General features: G+C 40.4%; 1 protein-coding gene across 2 annotated transcripts in view; it reads right to left on the bottom strand.

Annotated features, from left to right (window-relative positions):
• The window catches only part of NCOA2 (nuclear receptor coactivator 2), a 188,770-nt gene that overhangs the window by 14,211 nt on the left and 154,152 nt on the right, over positions 1–20,407 (bottom strand). For both annotated transcript variants that reach the window (XM_063392769.1, XM_063392760.1), the window contains exons 13-21: positions 14,558–14,768; positions 11,183–11,392; positions 9,189–9,404; positions 8,419–8,548; positions 5,364–5,529; positions 3,218–3,496; positions 2,330–2,407; positions 1,580–1,817; positions 625–802 (exon numbers count right to left, since the gene is read on the bottom strand). In XM_063392769.1, the coding sequence (XP_063248839.1) occupies positions 625–802; positions 1,580–1,817; positions 2,330–2,407; positions 3,218–3,496; positions 5,364–5,529; positions 8,419–8,548; positions 9,189–9,404; positions 11,183–11,392; positions 14,558–14,768 (1,706 nt within the window). The remainder of the gene's footprint in view (positions 1–624; positions 803–1,579; positions 1,818–2,329; positions 2,408–3,217; positions 3,497–5,363; positions 5,530–8,418; positions 8,549–9,188; positions 9,405–11,182; positions 11,393–14,557; positions 14,769–20,407) is intronic.

The raw sequence follows: 20,407 nt of genomic DNA, 5'->3' as shown, positions 1-20,407 counted from the left end.
CTCATTGCTGCCTACTGATAGTGTTCAACATCCAACCCATTTGATTTGGACAAACTGATTATTAGAGCTACGTCCACTGGGGCAGTGCATGAGGGATTGCTACAATGCTGTCAGGGAATGACAGCTATATGCTGACCCCCAGCATGTGCAAGCACTAATGGGCTCAACCTGGTTCCACTCCAGCATTTAACGTGGGAGGTGATAATCCAGTCACTGCAATTCCAGAGCAGTAGGGAATGCATAGGCTCTGGCTCAGCTGATCCAGCCATGTGGAAAGCAGTGTGGGATGAAAATCATATGCAGAAGAAATGCATCCACACAAACGCTGGGGGCTGGAGTTCACTGTGCAGCACAGGTGCTTCCTAAGGGCACACAGTGTTTGACCTGTTGTAACAGACAAAGCAATGCACTGCGTGGATGCAGCTCTTTTAGCTATGCACTCACTTTGCCTTGATGAAGACAGAATTTAAACCAATTCGTCAAGCCAAATTGAAAAGAAATCTCTTTAAGGATAGACAGTTAACAATAAACACGCAAACAGTTACATAAAACAAGCCCATAAATGAGTGTAGACCATAAATGACCCATTACTGTGTGTTCATTTTGGTTTTCTTCTGGATTTACCTGTTACCACCCATATTCCCTTGTGCCCACCCATTCATCTCCGTAGAGGACTGATAGGCAGGGTTAGCCTGAGTCTGCTGAATCATGGGGCTTTGAGTGTGAGCCAGCCTTGGTGACATCAGTGGACTCTGAGGAGTGGTGGCCCCTGTGAAGCCTGGATCGGGCTGCTGACTAATACCTGAAGAAGAAAATGAGAAATTTACCCACTGTACATTCAGAGTTAAAACAAACCAAGAGCTCATACCTGCTGATGTGTCTTTACACAGTCCTACTTTTATCATCTGCTAAGAGTAGACACCAAATTTAGAGTTAGATGGACATAATTTGTAATATCAGCACAACTTTCACATAACATATTATTTAGTATAATTATACCATCACTTATACAGTAGGTGTAAATAAAGAAACTGAATAATAATAACTGTATGGAGGTAACTGCCCAGAACAAAGAGGTTTGTGACTTTGTAAAACAAAGAAAGGAACCGGTATTAATTATTATTTATCAATAAATAATAATAATTATTAATAACTGTGTTGTATTATATTATTATTATATTACACATTGAGTTAGGGGTATGGAAATGGAATGTCTTCTCTAAAATGGATTTATATTACTTAAATTGAAGATGTTTTTGTTTAGTTCACTCAAAATTCAGGGTCCATCAAGCAAATACATACACACATATGTTTGTGCACATATTTATCTGCACATATCTATATATAAACAAACATACACACTGCACTTCTGCTGCTGCTCAAGGAAGAGCAGTACTGGAGAATACCTGGTACTAGAGCTAGGAAAGTGGGACCTCCAAGGCGTCAAAGCTGCCATGTTTTCCACTGTTCCCAGGGAGCCAGGCAAGGGCCTGCAGACCAGGGGCTGGGACCCAGCACTGGGGGCAGCATGGGGGAGCAAGGACTGACAAATGGCGGCGAGGGGGAGCGGAACCAGTACCGTAGTTCGGCGGAAACGGAAACTGCTGTGCATTTGCCTGCGGGATGCGCGGGTTGCTCATGGTTGCTGGGATGCCGCCGGTGGCCACCATGCTGGGGGTCATGCTCAGGCCTTGCCCTCGCATCATCAGCGTCCGCTGCTGCACCTGCTGCTGCTGCTGCTGCATCTGCCGCTGCCGCAGGTGCTGGCTCAGGATCTCCCGCTGCCTCTGCGCCAGCATCTGCGCGTTGATGGGGCCCTGGGGGAAAACCACCGCCACCCATCAGCAACCCTCCCAAGGCAACCCAGCCAGCAGAGGCATCTCAAAGACTTCAGCCTTTCCCTCCTCATCACATAACTAACAAAAGTATAAAGCAGGAGAGAGTAATCTTGCTAATACTTCTGCTGGGAAAGACTTCTAACAGTGCAAAAGTCAGTAGCAGAGATAATACCAGTGTTTAAGGCTGCAGTGATTTGTATTTGCAGTGATTTGTATTTGCTAATGGAGTAGCTCATAAAAAACACACATCTTTAGGAAATGAGAAGCATGGTTAAAAATGCACTTATATCAAAGCTTTATTAAACATTCATCCAGCCCATGTAAAAATGGGAATGACTTTCAGAAATAAAACAGCAAAATACTCCCTATCACACAGATTGCAATATTTGTATTGAAACTATACTTGCCACATAACATTACTACTGTATTATATTGGGGCAAGAAGCAAAAAAGGAAGTGACTTTCTTTTTAGAAGGTATTATTTTTCTCACCTGTGTTGGCACTCCAGTTCTCAAAGACAGATTCATATTGGAGACGCTGCTGATCTGATTTATCAGTGGCTGCCGATTCTAAAGAGAAAAAAAACCAAAACCACCCCAACAGCAAAATCCCAAAGTTTTTAGAAGGAAAAGGAAAAAAAGAAGTGTTACATACAGAGTTATACAGATCTACTTCCCTGATCAGCTGGTGTATGTAGACCTAGTTCTACATATCCAACCAGTGACTAATTTTCCTCCTCAAATCCTACTACCATTCACAGCATGCTGTTTCTTAAAGAGATGATACAGCATAAAAATAACAACACAGGCACTACGCTGTTTATACCAAACATGTTCCCTTCATAGCTCCTGTTCTTTTTCACTTTGGGACTGAACTGTTGAGATTTACTCCAAATTAGACCTCATCCTGATGATTGAAGGCAGACATGCTCTTTCCTCCTTAAATACAAAAAGCATTGATATCTCACTGATAGTACTATGAACCTACGTATTTAAAAGTGAAATAAGAACTTAGTTCTCAGAAGCAGACCAAGGCCAAGGGAAAAAAAAGGATGTAGGTAACAGGCAGTAATAAAAGCAGTTAGACTGGCAGAAGAAGTTAAATTGGCAGAAGAGTCAAGATACAACAAATAGAAAAAGACGGATATAAAAAAAAGCACCAATGTAACCTTGCTCAAAGACTTTGTGAGATCTAGGCTTAAGTACTGGTCATGTTCTTGCATCCTATTATACAAAGAATACCGTGAAGATGGCAATAAAGAAGATCAAAAAAGAGAACGTGCAAGGCACTATCTTGTCAAAACTCATTGCGGCTCCTGTCCAATTTTAGCTTACAAGCCGCGCTCCCTTTGGAGCGTTCGGCCCAGGGAAGGGCCGTACCTGCTGCGCCTGGAGGCGGTGCTGCAGCTGCAGGCGCAGCTGGTTGGGCTGGTTCTGCACGATGCCGGCGGGCCGCAGGCCGGGCCGCGGCTGCATGCGCAGGGCGGTGTAGCCGGGGCGCTGGCCCATGCCGTGGAAGCTGGGGTCCTGCATGGGCGCGTAGCTGCCCTGCGCCATCTGTGCCTGCGCCGCGTACTGCTGCGAGAACACCGGCGCCTTCTGCTCCATCAGCATGCTGGACTCCTGGCTCGGGAAGGCCTCGGGGTCGACAGCTTGGCTCTGCAGAAACACAGCAACAACAGCAACAGTTGGTGGGACACGGCTTTCCCGAGGATTATACGCGACTAATGCAGACAGCCTGCGAAAACAACCTTCTACGAGGGGAATGTTTTGAAACAGAAAATTACACTAGCTTTCTTTACCTCAATATAACACTCAAAAATAAGTAGAATTGTGTATTTGAGTATCAAAATATATTCACAGAGACAAATTCCTCCTCTCTCTTTTCCTTTATTTTTTTTTAAACAAAACCCCACAATCTTTCTCGTGTTCTTTACACAGATTTTCTATTACTCTTCTCATGAATAAAAACCTGAAACGACAAATGCTAGATCAGAATCTGTAAATGAAGTGATGCCAGCATATTTTTGCCATTGAATCTGAGATAAATTCAAGGGTATTACAAATGAATAAGTAGATTTTCATCAGTATCTTTAAACTAAATAATGACTTCAAATAAAGATGCCTGAAACTATTACAGAAGCTAATGTGAACAAAGTGCCTAATTCTTTCAGAGCACTTTTGCACTAACTGATTATCCATTAGCATAAATAAACCAACACAATTCTGAATTCTATTCTAGATATTCCCCTAATATTTGCTCTAGCCAGAATAATTTTATAGCTTATTCCACACTGACCTTGAAATGAAGTTAATCTAAATTTCAGTGCCCTCATGAAAGAAAGTCTTTAAGCTGCTGTAAAATGTTTGAAGGCTGTTTTAAAAATCATGTTTTAAAATGAAGCAGTTCTCTTATCTGCAAGATCCTTTAACTGTTTCCACTGAATTATTAATTAAATAGAAATATATTTACTGCTTAGTTTGAAATAAACCATTATTCGTAATTTTTGTGGTGGCATTCCAAAACGTATATAATATTGCATGAAAGTTTCATACCGCAAAATTGAAGTTCACCAATAAATTGTATCTCCAGCTCTACACCTCACTGACTTCTGTGTTGTACCAAATAGCCTTGGAGATAGCTTTCTCATGTTCAAAGCAGAATTTCACTGTCCTATTTCATATCTAAAATGCAGAGCTAGTTCAGAAGTTATGCTCAGGGTGCTGATGAGTGCTGGGGAATGAAATGGGTATTGCAGGCTCCTCTGAGAATATTATGTCATTATACAGACATATACTGATTTTGGAAATCAAATTCTGATGCCAGAAATGTCAGGAACTAACTTTTTCTCAAAAACTTTTATTTTTACCACATTTTTTTGCACCATAGAAGACTGAAACAGGCAATAACCACACGGAAGTCAACAAAAGTAACTGTGGGGGAAAATGGGTGGAAAAGCACAGAACAAAGTGTAGCAAGCATGTTCACAATTTAGCAAAAAAACCTACACTTCAAGTGCTTGGAATGAAATCAAATGCCTCAGATAAAACTCATCCCTTAACACACATTAATCAACTAAGGAAAAAAACATGGGTGAATTTACACATCTCAGGTTTGCTAATCCAAAATCTTGTTGCCCCCATTACACTAAACTCTTGATCCTGCTCCTCTGCTCGTAGGTCTTCATGCTCTTATTTTCCTCTTTCCTGTACTTTGTTGCTGGCCATGGTCTTACCTTTGTCCCCCTACAGTTGTTCCTCTGACCACTATATTTTTATTTTGGTCAGTTTATAGTTGCATAAAGCAGGTCAGAAGAAGGAGATCAAGGTGAGGGTGGCAGGGGAGAGGAAGGAAGACTAAACCAGGGGCTGAGGGAAGGTTTTCAGGTGATGCTGAGCCATTAAATGGACTTCCACCATCCTAGCTGGCAAGAAGTGTTTTATAATCCCCTTTTTCAACTCCACCTTGACAACATATCTTATAAAAGCAGTATCTAATGCACGCAAAATACCACGTCCAGTGTACCTGGCTCACTAGTTCTGGTATTCCTAGAGCCCTGTCGATTTCTTCTAAACCATCAAAATTCCTTAATGCCATGTACAGCTGATCCAGGAGAGCACCCTCATCACTTGGTGACTCTGATGAAGGATGATTACACAAGAGATCATCTGGTGAGCTGCCAAACGGTTGCCTGTGAAAACATGAACACCGGGCTGGTAAACAGCTGCTGGAAAACACAAACTAATATCAGAGGATTAGTACTCAAATGGAACTAACAAGTGAAGACAGAAATTATTTTAATCGCTGCCAGTTTTGTTTAGAAAGTTATTCTGGATGGAAGCTATGCTACCCAAAGAAGTAATTGAACAGTGTGATTAATGCCTGCCAAGACCCTACAAGCATGGACAAGCAAGAAAGCCCATGAGAGGTAGCCCAAGCCCTGACTGCATATTACAGGGTCAACAGAGGAACAGAGAAGTTAGTATAGCATACAGTTGCTGAAGACAGAAGGCTAAATAACTGTTTTTTTAAAATTAGTTGTAACTTTGAATGTCTCATGTCAGGTCAAGTATACTATCCCAAGCAGTACCCATTTCCATAGACTCTCCCCTTAGCTGGTTTTCTATCAGGCCAAACAAGCCAAAGAGGTCACACACGGGTCTGTGGATTGTCTGAATCTGAACATCTGGAAGAGCTGGGCAGAAGCATGAAGGAACAGGGAGAAAAGGACATCCCCCTTTTTGTTTGCAGCAAAACATCAGCTCACTCCAAATGCACACTTGGGTACCAGTTTATACACTTGGTTATGTGCCTTGGAAGGACATCAGCAAGAATTTGGATACTGTCAGGCAGCATGTGATGGCTCTATAAATCCTGGTTACCTCATCCCTGAATTTGTATGCGAAGCACACTCGCAGTTACAAAGGCAGAAAAAAGGTTTATTATAAACCCAAAAGACAAAACTTCCCAAGAAACAAACTAAATCTGAAATAACACCTTATCTGCACAAATGACACGTTTTTGTTCTGCAGTTCACACACCTGCCCTGCTTCACGGACGCTACCACAAAACTGCAGCAGAAAATATAAAGAGCAGAGCATTCTGCAGGCAAGGGCAGCTACAATATGCACATCATGGAAGAATCACATCCCAGATAATTATTCAGAGACAACAAAAGCTGTCACCCATGGAGGGAGCAAAAGCACTATATGTGAACCCTTTTTACATGTCTGTTTAGAAAAAAACAAAGAAACATGTTTGTGTATTTAATTTCCATAATGAGATATATGGTTGCCATGGAAGTCTAATCTCTATGTCAAAGCTAAGCAGGAGAGCTGCATCGTCAGGCTACACACTGGATGAACTCAAAGGATGACAAGCAGGAAAACTAATAAAAATATATTCTTTTCAACTGGATCCCAGACCGTTAAAAAAAAATAAAGAAGGATATATAACACACCCTTAAAACATTGCAAAGTATTAATCAGACTCAAATATACAGAAATTTCTTTAACTCTCATAGATGAAATTAGAAATCAGCAAAAGGGAAGAGCAAAAAAAAATCCTTTGATTCAAATTGCTTACAAAGTCTAAAGATAACTAAAGATAACTTATAAGAAGGGGTCTATTTTATGGAAAAACAATTGATGAGGCTAGCAAAAAAACCCTCCTTAAAATTGCAAATAAGCATGAACACACATGATAAAAAAACCTAAAACATTTGTCAAATTCTGTATATTAAAAAGTGACAATTACTTACTATTTCTCTATTTCTTTTATATACCCCAGTCACAATTTTAATTTTTAATTTAAGAATTATTTTTACTCATACACAGCAATAATCAGATTATAAAAATACCAATCTTGGGGATTAAGAAAGCAAGAAATGGCAGCATCAACCAATTAATCATCTTGGTTGGGGTGTAAATCATCAAAATATCATTACTTTCAGACACATGAGAAATGCAAAGGTAAAAAAATGGAAGAAGTAACTGCCTGGCTTGCTGACCAGACATGACCCTGTATTTTCTTTTAAAATGTAATGCTTAAAGTGAATAATTCAGTTATACAAACAGTGCATTTTGCATATGGATATGCTAACTGATCCAGGCGACATCAGGAAAAGCATGGAATATAACAAAGAAAATGCCCCATATATTTATGGATAATATTTTCAGACATCCTAATGAAAACTAAGAGAATGTAGTCAGAAGATCAACATTTTTTTCAAACATGCTTTTTCCAAATGTATCCACTTCATTTACTTTTGAGTGATCCTCCAATTTACTACTTACACAATTGAAAATGTGTCAACATTTTGCACTTGCTTGTCCATTTTGCATTCCTTAGACATTCCATATATACACAGTCTCTCTAAAGCAAGCTGCAAACCTTTTGGAGAAGACATGGCTCTTTCTTAAGAAGTGTAAGCTGCTTATAACAGTTGTGCCATCATTTAAAAGTCTTGATGATGAATGGAGTTATTAACACATTACGTATGAGTTAATGAGTTGTGACCAAACTGCAGTTCTGATTACCTGAGGAGGAGCTAACTTCAGGGAGGAGGCAGCCTTCCTTTCACTTCGTCTTTCCTTCCTCCTCTTTTCAGAATTTAGGTCAATTTAAAAAACCCAAACAAAACATAATTAACCATGTTCTACATCACTGAAAGTGCTACCCTGCTGCAGGAAGGGACAGATACCATGACTACACAGCCATGGGTAGTACTACTGGCACTCTTCCACATTTAGTGCAAAGTGTAATTGTTAACAGTAAGAACAGCAAAATCAGACAGAATCATGCCCACATTAATGCTCCAGAGGTGAAAAATAGTGCAACTGTATCTCTAGTGCTGGCAGCATTCACTGTGATACAGAACTTTCAATTCATTCAACACATTACATGGCAGAGAGCATTTATAAATCTTATTGGAACACACAGATTTCATGAGCACAAAATAATACCAAAAATAATTTGATGCACATTTGGTGAATGTTTTATGTAGACTTTGTTTCCATGAGGTGCATAAATTACAGGCCTGCAAAATCTCTCTGTGTTCTGCTGTGACACCAAGACTCACCTGTTCTGATTACCAAAAGTTGCCTGTTCTATAGGCAAGATGCTGTCTGGCCACGGTGCAGTCTGATTTGGAGGTGCCTGCTGTTGGCTATACTGAGGTCCTCCTATGTTCATTTCCAATTCAGATGGCCCTAATCAAGAAAAAATAACCATATAAATTTTCTGAAGAAAAGCTACTTTCATGTTAATTCTTTCAATTGAGTTACCTATGTTATGGTAAAAGCAAACAAAAGCATTAAGGCTTCAGCAATATTACACTTAAAAGCACCATTATTCTTTTGGTAAAATTTATTTTTAAATTTTGAGAAAACATGAGTATTCTGAAAGTGGTTCAAAATTATAAAATAGCAGATTGATGATCTACAACATCATAGATGCAAAAATTAATAAGACAAGCATAAGAAAAAGACTGTACATAGAGTCAGTATTATAAAGCACCTGCTTGAAAAGTGACCAGGAACAATTATCATTCCACAGCACTTCCTCTAGAAAAACTCCACAGTCTTTAGTGAACCAAGGCAACTTCATATCCTCTTTCTTTGGTCACACAACTGTGAAGCTACACAGTAGCAGGAACTCTCCATCTCCATATATTTGTTAAAATTTAGCAGTTTAGGCACCTTCTTTCCCACGTCTGCAGGAAAATTTCACTGTGAAATATGGTTCTTATCAAATCTATAAATGAAGTGAGGATTTTTTACATTTTTTTTCTCTTGCCTCATCTCGAACGATCCAGCGTGCGCCAAAGGAACAGCTCCACGTGCGACTTACCCATGTTCATGACCTGAGATGGAAGCATCTGCCTGGGGCCGGGCTGGCTGCTGGGTCTCAGGGGGATGCTGGCCGTGGGGTTGCGGATCATGCCCGCCTGCACGGGTCGGCTCAGGGCGCCGGCCGTGGGCGCGCACGTCACCCTCACCGCGGGCGCCTGGCTGCCCCAGTCTCCAGAGGCCATGGCAGGCCGAGGGGCGCTGCCACCGATCATTCCTGCACGAAAGCCAAACACGCTCAGGAACCAGCACATGATCAGAGCAGCCTGAACACTACTGCTGCCTGAGGAGCTGCATTCTCAGCAATACCAGCTGAGCAGCTTCCCTCAAAGCACACTGTGCTACCACAGCTGCCCATCCAGATGTGCAAAGCTGCAGAACGATGCCTTACGCTGCCTACTCAAGGGACTGGAGACTGTGATACATGTTACAGGAGGAAGACCTTTTATCATTTCCGAAATGCTGCTCAGAGTAAGAGTTCCCACATGTAGTCTGCAACAGGTGCTGAGGGTGTGTGGATAGCCTTAACTTCCTTCCTCAGGAAATGAATCACGTTTGCTGATGTGTGTCAGTGCTTTACTTGTCAAGTGCTAACTGAGAATGGGGACTTGAGTAACAATGTGTTGACACTAAACACACTTACAAATTAGAAGGATTGACTATCAATTCATGTTCTGTAAACATCTTTTGGCGACTTCTTTCATTTAGAACCTGGAGCCTTCAGAGCTTCAAGGCTCTCTCAGATAATCTCAGACCAGTCAATGTACGGTGCAGGGAAATTACTCACAGGAACTTTCCGATAGGTGCTGAAGTTCATTACCGTTATTATAGGGGAAGTCCTCCCACATCTACTGTAAACAACTGATACATTTTATTTACACTTGGAATATATAGAATACTACACCCTGACAGTAGCCAAAAGCCTCAAGCAAAACCCAACACAAAAATCCCCAAGCCCCAAAGATGGCACTCATAGCATTTATACATTTCAACTTTCTATCAGTCAAAAGAGTAGACAAAACACTGATTTCAGGTTGGACTACTGGTTCAGATTGGTCTTTTCAGTTGCATTATGCAATATCCCTAAATGAATACAAAAAGCCACACAAACAGTGATTACTTATCAGTTCAATTATTTGATGACATATAACCAGAGAAAAACTCCCTGAAGAGGGTATTTGTTTCAGCTGCTGTACAAAATTTGCTTTAGTGTTACATCCTCAGGTTCAGTCCATTTGTGTACATATTCTATCAGCTGAAAGGTGCTGTGCTACAGCAAGGCAGGGACACAATAATATTCTCTAACTCGTATACATAAGATGAATAAAACCCTCTAATATGTATACAGAACATGAAAGTAAGAGGACACTTGAAAGAATACAAGTTGATCTTTAAACTGCTTAAAAAAAAATTTCAGTGTCTGGCTGCATGTCTCTTTAAATACTGATGCAACTAAATATACAAATTTGACCCCAAATAGCTAGCTGAGAGGATTTACAATGCCCACTTGTTTACTCAGAGCTCTTAACAGTGGTTGTCGCACACTTGCACAATCTTAGACTATGCACTAGTTGAAATAAATCCATCAGCCAGACTTTTCTTGTCAAACAGGCTACACGTTTGTTCATTATTAGGTGAACATGTTGTTAATTGCAACATCTGATGGTTCCCAAATAGGAGCTAAAGCTACTAAATAAAGAATAATTGAGGGCAAAGCCAACATCATAAGGGCACCAGTATTGCCCATAATTTTGCTTTGAAAGACCCATCTCTACAGGCACGTAAAAAACAGTGCATAAAAGGCCGGACTAAAAATATGCAGACACAGAAATTCAAAATAAATATGCCAATACATAACATCCCACAAAACATGATTTCTCCCAGACTTTATGGAAAGTAATAATCCACAATGGCATTAACCCCGATGTTAAGCTGCACATGTGATAGCCTGTTACTCAAATATATTTTTTTTTAAAAAAAGGAAAATCATCTTACCTGTGCTACTGTTGCCTAAAGTTCCTTGACTTCCTATCATCCCTTCATTCCTGCCCATCAGTCCCGGCTGAGGTATCACTGAGTAGGGGCTACTCGTTCTTATGGGTGGGAAAGTTCCTGCACCTGTTGGGTTCTGCAGTGTTATGTCAAGTGGTAAATTCTGGTTTGGTAATAACCTGCCCAGTTGCCCTGCTCGTGGGTTATTAAAAGCTAGACAAGAGGAGGAAAGAAAAAAAGCAAAGTTACAAGAATGGAAACTTCACCAGGTTAAAAAAAAAAAAAAAAAAAAAAAAGGAAAAAAGAAAAGAACCCAGACACAATTAAAGTTCTTGGGCTCAGTTATTTGATGTTGCATAATTTACCCACTCCATATCTGTCTGAGAAACATCCCTTCTTGACATTTAAATGTAAATTTCAAAATGGAACATTCTGACACTAAACACAAACCAGATATGATGTATATTTTAAAAAACTTCAAATGATGCAATTTAACTGACAGAAGAGCCACTACAGCAAAATACATCACTATGTGTTGTGCATACTACTGCCAATTAATCTTAAACCTAGTAGGACTGTAATTGCATGCAGATGCCATCCTGAGGCAAATTGTTAGGAATTATCTCTGTTTGGAAAGTTTTCCAGCATAAGCTATGCCCCTGAAGAAATTTTCAAAATTAAAGATAGACTAACTCTCTATTGGATCCCATGGCCCCATTTCAACATGTCCCTCTTAACTTTTTTTTTTTTTTTTACATTTTTTTGTCATTAATAGGAATAAATAATTCCATGATTCAGCAACAACAAAAACAACAGTCCAGAAAAAGAGCTGTGCCACCATGATATTCTGGTAAAATAGAACCATCCTTGATGGTTACTTCTACCTTTATGTAACTATTTTCTTCTGGGTTGTGCTTTTAAAATCAGCACTGCAAATAAAACGGCAGACTGCCTCAGCAAAGTGAGTTTCAGACTGACTGGCAAGCATCTGGCTCAGCTGGTCTTTGGGCAATGTTCCAATGCATGAAAGCATCCTCTGTGTGCTCAACTAGCTCTCAAACATGAATGAAACACTGACCTTGTAGCTTTGATTCTATTTCCAATCATAGCCTTAAAATACATGCAAGTAAATTAGACATTTTTGTGAAGGTATTATTTGCAATACCTTCTGATAGCCTCCCCTTTGGAGGGGTTCTGATATAACAGCATCCTTACAGCAACTTCTGCATTTTTGTGTTCATCACATTACCGAGAAGTTAAATTAGTACTTTCCTATTTTAGATTGAAGCAGTGCTACTTTTGAATCTGAAAACTTAGATGAGATTTAGTAAGTTTGTTAAAATGCACAGAAATATCTCATTTTTATGAGGTCTCTGACTTCTATTCTTATTTTATAAAACCCAGTACAGAAACTTATTGTATTTATTTTTTAGTATAAGTACTCTGCCAGATGAATGTGCTTATATGTGTGTACAGAAAATATATTACACACACATTATATATTATATTATACATCACATACACCTAATTCCTAACCATGAGATTTAAGTTTTGTCTTGTCTGCCTGCTCAACTAAGCAAACAAAACTTACTTATGAAGCAAAAATTACTTTCTCAAGATTAGGGGCACCACAAAGCCTAAGGACCGAAGCAAAATTCAACTTCAGTGAACATTTTCAGAACAATTTGCTCCAGAAGTTTGACACATCACATCGATAAATGAGTTACTGTATGTGCAGCTTTGCCAGCACCCACTAACGTTACAAAATGGAATTCTGGAAATGCAGCACAAAATAAAAACACAGCTGATGAGTTGTGATGGTGCTTAGATCACATCACCTCCTGTTTATTCTACTCTTTGTCAGGATGGGACTGAAGGAGGCTCCCTATCCCCCACATAACAGACTCTAGCAATTTGGCAGATTTAGCAGCCTTCCTATTTTTCAACAGACAAAAATATTTGCCTGTTGAAAATAAATGTAATTCATTAGAACTTGTAAATTTAAAGTTGGTTATTTCTTCAGGGGAAAAAGGAAAGTAAAAAACCCCAATCTTTTGGAATTGTATATGATTCGACATTCATTCTACATTGTTTTTCTGTGAGCATATGAGAGGCCCATCACTGTTTCTGTGGACCTGTTTTCTGTATGCTCTTCTACTGAACACGAGGCACAATTTCCAAGGGGAATCAGACACATGACTGAGCTGAGGGAAAATATCTTAGGTTTTTAATTTAGATGGGAAACAGGATGCTGCTTTTACAGAACTGCTAACCACCAAGCCACTCTCATTTACAGTCATACTGTTACTATACTGCCAGCAGCTTTGAAAGCAGATTTAAAGCTAGGCTACCCCTAGAAAGCCAAAAGGCTGGAATAAACAGACTTTGCTTCATGAAGAATATGCTGAAGACTTCACATGCACAGAAATTTCCTTCTTACTTTTGAGGTACTGCTGTTAGTACCTCTATATTCACAAAAGCAAGTACCTTAAATCCAAGCATCCTTCTCTGAGCAACATGGATAACAAGTGATAATTTAAGAATCTGAATGGTCTTAATATGAATTTAAACACTAATATTTATTGATTGAATATTAGTATTTATCTAAACATTTTTAAGTAATTTGAGTGAATTTGAAAGTGGCTCAATGTTAGTTTAGTATTATTAGAATGGCTAAAAATATTATCTAAACGCCATACTTTACAAGAAAAAAACCTAGAGCACATCTAAGGAAGTAAACAGATGTGACCATCCTAGTTAACAGGAGCAAAAAATGAAGCAGTGTTTTTTATGCTATTCTATTCAGCATTAGGACTTGATAAGACTCCTGTCTTGCTTGCTTTCCATTTTACTGTGATGGCAAACCAACATTTCAATGCTGATTTGTAAGCTGATTAATAAGGTTAAAGAAAGCTGTCTGCTGGAAGTGACTCAAGTAAAAGCCACAATCTGAAATTAAAGTTGGGCATTCTTAATCTTCTGTCCTTCTATTAATCTTGTGGTTTTAGAAGAAGACTCTCCTTCATGCTTTGAAAGGCTTCTCCAGCCCCTTTCGCTGCACAAGCTGCCAGAAAGGAACGATCTGCATCGCAAAAAAAATGCACGGGCTCTCCATGCCAAACCCCTCTCAACAGCAGTGTCACATGTCACCCCAGGAGGGGATGTTTGATTTGAGGGCACCCTGAACACCTCCGAGGACACAGGCTTGCAGGGTGTGTGGACCAGGCACAGCTCCCGTGCGCTCGGAGCTGGCACGACCGCAGATGGCGCTCCATCCCCACACACCGCCAGCCTAGCGCTGGGAGCTGCCCAGCTCCTCCCTGCCTGACCCCCTGGGCCTTCCCGAGCTGGGTGTGTGCCAAGGCGGGGTGCACTCACTGCTCTGTGAAATCCTCATCGCTGGTTTCTGCGTGGCCACCGCCGCGCCGGGGCTGCTGTCACTGGTGAGCTGCATGAGGTCATTGATGATGGCTTGCTTGTCGACCGAGCCCGCTGGCACGCCTGGGCGGCTGTCCGGGAAAAGCTGCGGTAACTGGCTGTTCTGCAGGTCATCCAGAATCTCCTCCAAGTTATCCAGCTCGCTGCCTGGCTGCAACAAAGCACACACAAACCCACAGTACAGGGCGCTGCTCGCCCGCTGTTGGCGTCCTGCTTGCGCCAGGCCAGGCGGCCCCGGTGTCACACCCGCACCGGCCTCGCACGTCGCTGGCACCACGCCTGCTGTGGAGGAAGCTCACAAACCTGTTGGAAGGGACTGTGCAGGCTCCCCAGGGCTAGTCTGCCTTGCTTTTGGGGAGACCAGTGTGGCACGGGCACCCCTTCAAAAGCCTCTCATCGGGACGTGTGATTCCACACCTTGGGCTACAGAGAGACTGTTCCCCTTGCACTCTGTGATTAGTGCTGACAGGGGTAACAGGGGATGCAGGAGTGCTGAGGATGGGGGGTTGTGTAGGTATAACCAATATTTCTTTCAGCACAGTTGTATTTCTAGTCTCTTTATGACTTGATTAAAAGCATACAATTGAAAAGTTACTTTATGGCTACAACAATTCCCCATATGCCTTTTCTTTGTTATATTCTAAACCTGAATGCTCAATAACTCTTACATAAGTTAACTGGCAAGATATATACATAGGATTGGGAATTTATTTTGCTCCCAACTTCCCAAATCATTGAAAATAACTTCTCTAGAGTATGAAAAGAGAAATCTACGTATGAATTTACATTTAAATTCAGTAGAAAATTATCATGAAATAAGGATGGGAGAAAGATTAAGTTCACCTTACACTAACTTAATTATTGACCTGCTTGTTTTTCTTAAATATATTGAATTTCACTGGTATTCTCCTTTGTCAGCTTCTCTAAAACCTCTCAGAATCAAAATAACTTTCTGACTGAAATGTGGAAATAATTAAACTATATTCTCCAATCCTAAACTCTTGATTAGGGTAAAACTTGGGTAATAATTCAGAACAGGGTGTCCAGTTTCAATTTACTGCCATCTCGAACAGTAAATATATCATAAGAGAATTTATAACAAATATCTACTCAAAATCAGTGTCTTCATTAGGAAATGTGCAATGACAGAGGAGAGGCCGAGTGAACAGCCACCCATGAGGGATGGGGAACTGAGAAATAACACCACAAACGTGCAGAACTAAAATATAATTCTTCCTGGGCTTTTTTTTTTACCCCCCACATCATGAACTTCTTACTGAGAGCAAGCTTATGCCACAGATCACAGGACACTGTAGAAATACCTGAGATGGGTTTAAAACACCCACTGAGGCTCTCACAGGGCAGCTAGGAAACACTGCACATTAGTCTGTGCAGAACTCTTGCTGCCACATCTAACCTGCTCCTGGGAAGTCCAGCTATTTTATTCAAAGGTAGCTAAAATGCCCCAAGGTTACACTGCTACATGCTTTTTTTGGGATGACTGACTGCAAATAATCACAGTATTATTTTTTATTCTTTCTACATCATCTCCTAGTCGTATAAACTGTAGTATATGGTGCAAAAGGGGAGGGAATTCACTCCATTAGAAGGCAGCATATGGGTGATCTAGAGGCTGGTGTTATTGGCGAAATGGTAGGAAATCAGAGAATCAGAGGACTGGAAGAAATTTAAAGCCTCCAGGCAAAATCAGTGTATGCCATTCCCTATGGAAGCTCATACATTTGCTTGTTAAAGACATCCAGAGACAGAAAATCCACAGCTTCCCTGGAGACTTGGTTTCAGCACTCTGCCATCCTTACTACTTTTGCTTTTTTTTTTCTGAGTGTCAATGCAAATCTCTCACACTAAGATTTAGACCCTTCCTTCCAATCATATTTTAAAACTGGAGAACATACTGTGTTCCCCTTTCTGTTTCTCTTTTTTTCTGTATTTGAAAACATGTGCCCTTTTGTATTTTAAGCTGAAATTAATAAACAATCTCAACGTGTGAATTTTCTTCAGCAAATAACCTGTTTTCTAGGCCTTTCATTACTCTTGTTGCTCCTGTGGATTGAGTTTGATCAGTTGATCCACACTTTTGCTGCAGCCATGTCCAAGACAGGACTTAAAATGAAGACTTATAGCTGGGTAAAGCAGAAAATTTACTGTGCACATAGTATGCTTTGACAGCATAATCCAGAAAAGTCTGTGATTCTTTTAATTACATGACATTACTGATTCTCACTCATCTTGTCGTCACTATGATCCCTAGAACAGCTCTGAAAAACTTCTATTAGTCAGTTCTCCCCTCATTTTTTTTTAAATCTGAGACATTATTCTTGAGTAATGATAATAAATAGCATTTATTCACCATGAATGTTCTAACATTTTGTCTCTGTATCTCTTCGTTGCAGCTGAATTTGAATTGTGTCTTTCAGTGTGTTTGCAGACATTCAAGTGCTACACTCAGCTTTACCAAGCTCTACTGTGACATCAGGTCATTTAGGTTAACTAAAACACTCAGCAGCTCTAGAGATGCTGCAGCATCTCCATTTTGACAGTGAATCCTTCAATAACTCCTGTGTGTGGAGGGTACTCCAAACAGCTTCCTCACCACTCACAGCAGTTTCATCTTCACCATGCACCTCTGCCCTGCCATGAGGAAAAGGGCCAAAGAGCCTTACTCAAATCTAAACACCTTGACGCACTGTTTCTCTTATGCCAACAATGCTGCTACCCTCCTGCTGCAGGAAAACAGGTTGGCTGCTCCAAGATTACCTGTTCTTGACAAATCCCTCTGATGACTCACTCCTTTCCATGCAATACAAGCGGCCGGGTGGACCCAGCCTATCAGCAGAAAAGGCTGAGCCAGGAGGAATCAAATGTGATTATATGAAGCCTAAATCACTGCAAGGACAGGTGCTAAGCAGATTCAAAAAGGTGCTCCAACAGACAGCCACGAGTGATGTTTATAGGAGCTGCAGTTTGAGCGATGGGAGATCTGGAACAAAAAGACTACAAGAGCCAGGAGAAGAGACTGATAGAGAGCATTATAAATTACAGAAGGATGATTCAATACTCTTTGGGGGAATTAAGACATATGGCCTTCATTACATGTATCTGAGACAACAGCAAAGGGAGTTTTATATGTTGCAGGGGGGTTTTTTGATTGGTTTAATGTGGGATTTTGTGTTATCTTTTCTTTTGGCATTCTGGCTACTGCAATTCTTTGTTCAAACCCTAGATATTAAAAAAAAAAACAAAACAAAAACCCAAACAAAAAACCCCCCACCAAATCAAACCAAACCAACCTCAAAACCAAACCTAAAAAAACCAATGAAGAACATATTGATCCAAATGTCAGAAAACTGCACTCCCTGAGATGCTTTTAATTCCTCTCAGAAGTGGCAAAGAAAGGGTAAATAGAACAGATGTATTACAACTACACAAACACATAACCTTCTCCTTTTTTTGCTTAATAATCAATATTAAATATTTCATCTTTTTATTTTCATAAGGGTTTTCAGTTGGTACAAAAGCTTCAAGAGATTTGGAATTAACACCAGCCTATGATGTTAGCCTAAGTCTTTCCAGACTCACCCTTAAATGGCACCATATGTGCAGAAACTAATATTAAAATATTTACTTGGTTAGTTTCATCGGATTTTTCTTTTATTTGTATTCTATATTTGTTTTGTTAATGGTCTAAATTGAATTTTGTGTAAATAGAAGGCACACCCTGAGCTCCCTGTGAAACAATTATTTGTCAGGAATTAAAAAATCCCCACCTGATAAACTGCTAAGATCACAAGAAAGTTCTTGTGTGGGTATTTTCATTATGTCTAAGTAATGCAATTATGACAATCTCTGTAGAACTTGGACACTAAGTGCCAGAAAGCATAAGAGAAATAATTATAATTCTCAGGAATATTTTTGCATTTGAAAAAGTACTTATTTTATACTGCCATATAGAGAAATACAGATTAAAGTTAAGAGCTTGCACAGTTTTTTCAGCTCTACTGAAAGGCAGCTGCTCCTCGACACGAAGTTTAGTTTACAAAAGATGCTGTTTCAAAGTCTAGCTTCCATGGATTGTAAAGGACTGGATAAGATACCCAAGTTTCCAGAAATCTCCTTCCTGCCATGGGCAATGCCCATGGCTTGCACTTTGACCCTGTATTCTAAGGACTTCCAACAGGACGTCTTTTAATGGAGACACAGCTTGAATCTACACCTGACCTGCATAAATTTGAAGTTAGCTCATCTTCTACCCCAGAAGTATGGGCAAAGCATTTGACCATAAGAGGCAAACAAAATCAAATCCCTGCTCCAAACTAGCAATAAATTAAAGGATTATGACAAGAAGGGAAAAGGAAATTAGAAGTGGAACCAAATCAGTACTTTTCTCCCTGGTAACTGCAATAAACATAAAATTGGCTAGAAATCCTATTAAATTATCAAGCTATTCTATGACTAACATTTGAAAACAGAACTCTAATTGAAAGACATTCAGAAAATGGAATCCTCATTCTAAGGTTTTGATAGAATTTCAAGAAGAAACAAATGTTCCTCATGAACTTAATGGATTCTGGACTATTAAACCAGAAATAGGTTTTTTAAAGATGAGTGGCATGTGTAGAGAAAATATGCTAGTATTGGGAAGATACTGGTTTCCACATAAAGCATGAGCACAGCACAGTTTGATAAAGTATGTGAGGAACACCTGAGCAGTTTCTGCGTTTTAGGACAAAAATGTACTTGAGATGATTTCTGGAACAGCATTTGTGCAGACTGTTGCATTGCAAAGTCCCTGTCAAACAGGCTGTCTTTATGGTCTACTGAACAAAAAAGAGGAGAGTACACTTGTGGAGATTAGGATTTTATTGCACACTCCCCCAAGTGATTTGTCAGAGAACAAGCTACATTAGCAAGGCAATATCTAACACTGTTCATGATGTTTCTCTAATGTTCCCCTGCTCTTTCACTCTCCTTCCCCTCCAAGCTGTCAGCCAGTCCTTGCCACATGCGACCATCTCCTGATCACTGCAGGGGCTGCTCCTGGCAGTGGACAGCCAGGGAGAGCAGGAGAAGGAAGGCAGGCTTGCTGCAGAGGGACACGCTCTTCCCTTTCTAACAGTGGTGACCATATGAGACCTTGTGGTGCTCGACAGCAGCAGCCCCACTGTGGTTGGTGCTGTAGGAAAACCCCACTGAGTGTCCCCTCAGGTCCCTCTTTCATGCTCTCCCCTACAGCTGCCCTAACTGGAACAGCAATCAGCCTAATAAAGCCTGATAACCATCATCCCACCAAGGAAGGGAAAAAGGTACAGCCGTGCTGGAAATATTCTCTGCCATTTGAGAAAGGCTTCCTGTCAGTTGCTCTCTGCAGAAGAGTATGTTTAAACACACTACCTAGAAGAGTGCTATTTTTAGTACAGTGGTGCACTTCAAAGCATTTCCTGCTCAGAAAGTCACACCAAAAGTAAAAGGAGAAAATGCAATGGCTCTGTTGCCTCCCAACACACTGATCTCTCTTGTAGAGGCCATCCCACTGCTGCTCTGCTGCAGTTTCCAGAGAAACTGCACACTCCAGTGACTAATTACTTAAAAATACAACATTCCTCAGGGAGGAGAAGTTTTAAATAACCTGCAAAATAGGTAACACAAGCACATGGCTGATTTTTACATATGGGAGGAAGAAGGAGGGGGAAGGATGCAGGAGGATGGAAGAATTTAGCTCAAGAATCTGTGTTCTAGTCTTGTACTAAATAGTTCCAGCTTTGATCTAAA

Source organism: Prinia subflava, chromosome 1, assembly GCF_021018805.1.
Source record: "Prinia subflava isolate CZ2003 ecotype Zambia chromosome 1, Cam_Psub_1.2, whole genome shotgun sequence".
NCBI lineage: Eukaryota > Metazoa > Chordata > Aves > Passeriformes > Cisticolidae > Prinia > Prinia subflava.
The sequence above is the reverse complement of the archived record's forward strand: the minus strand, read 5'-3'. Positions and strand labels throughout refer to the sequence as shown.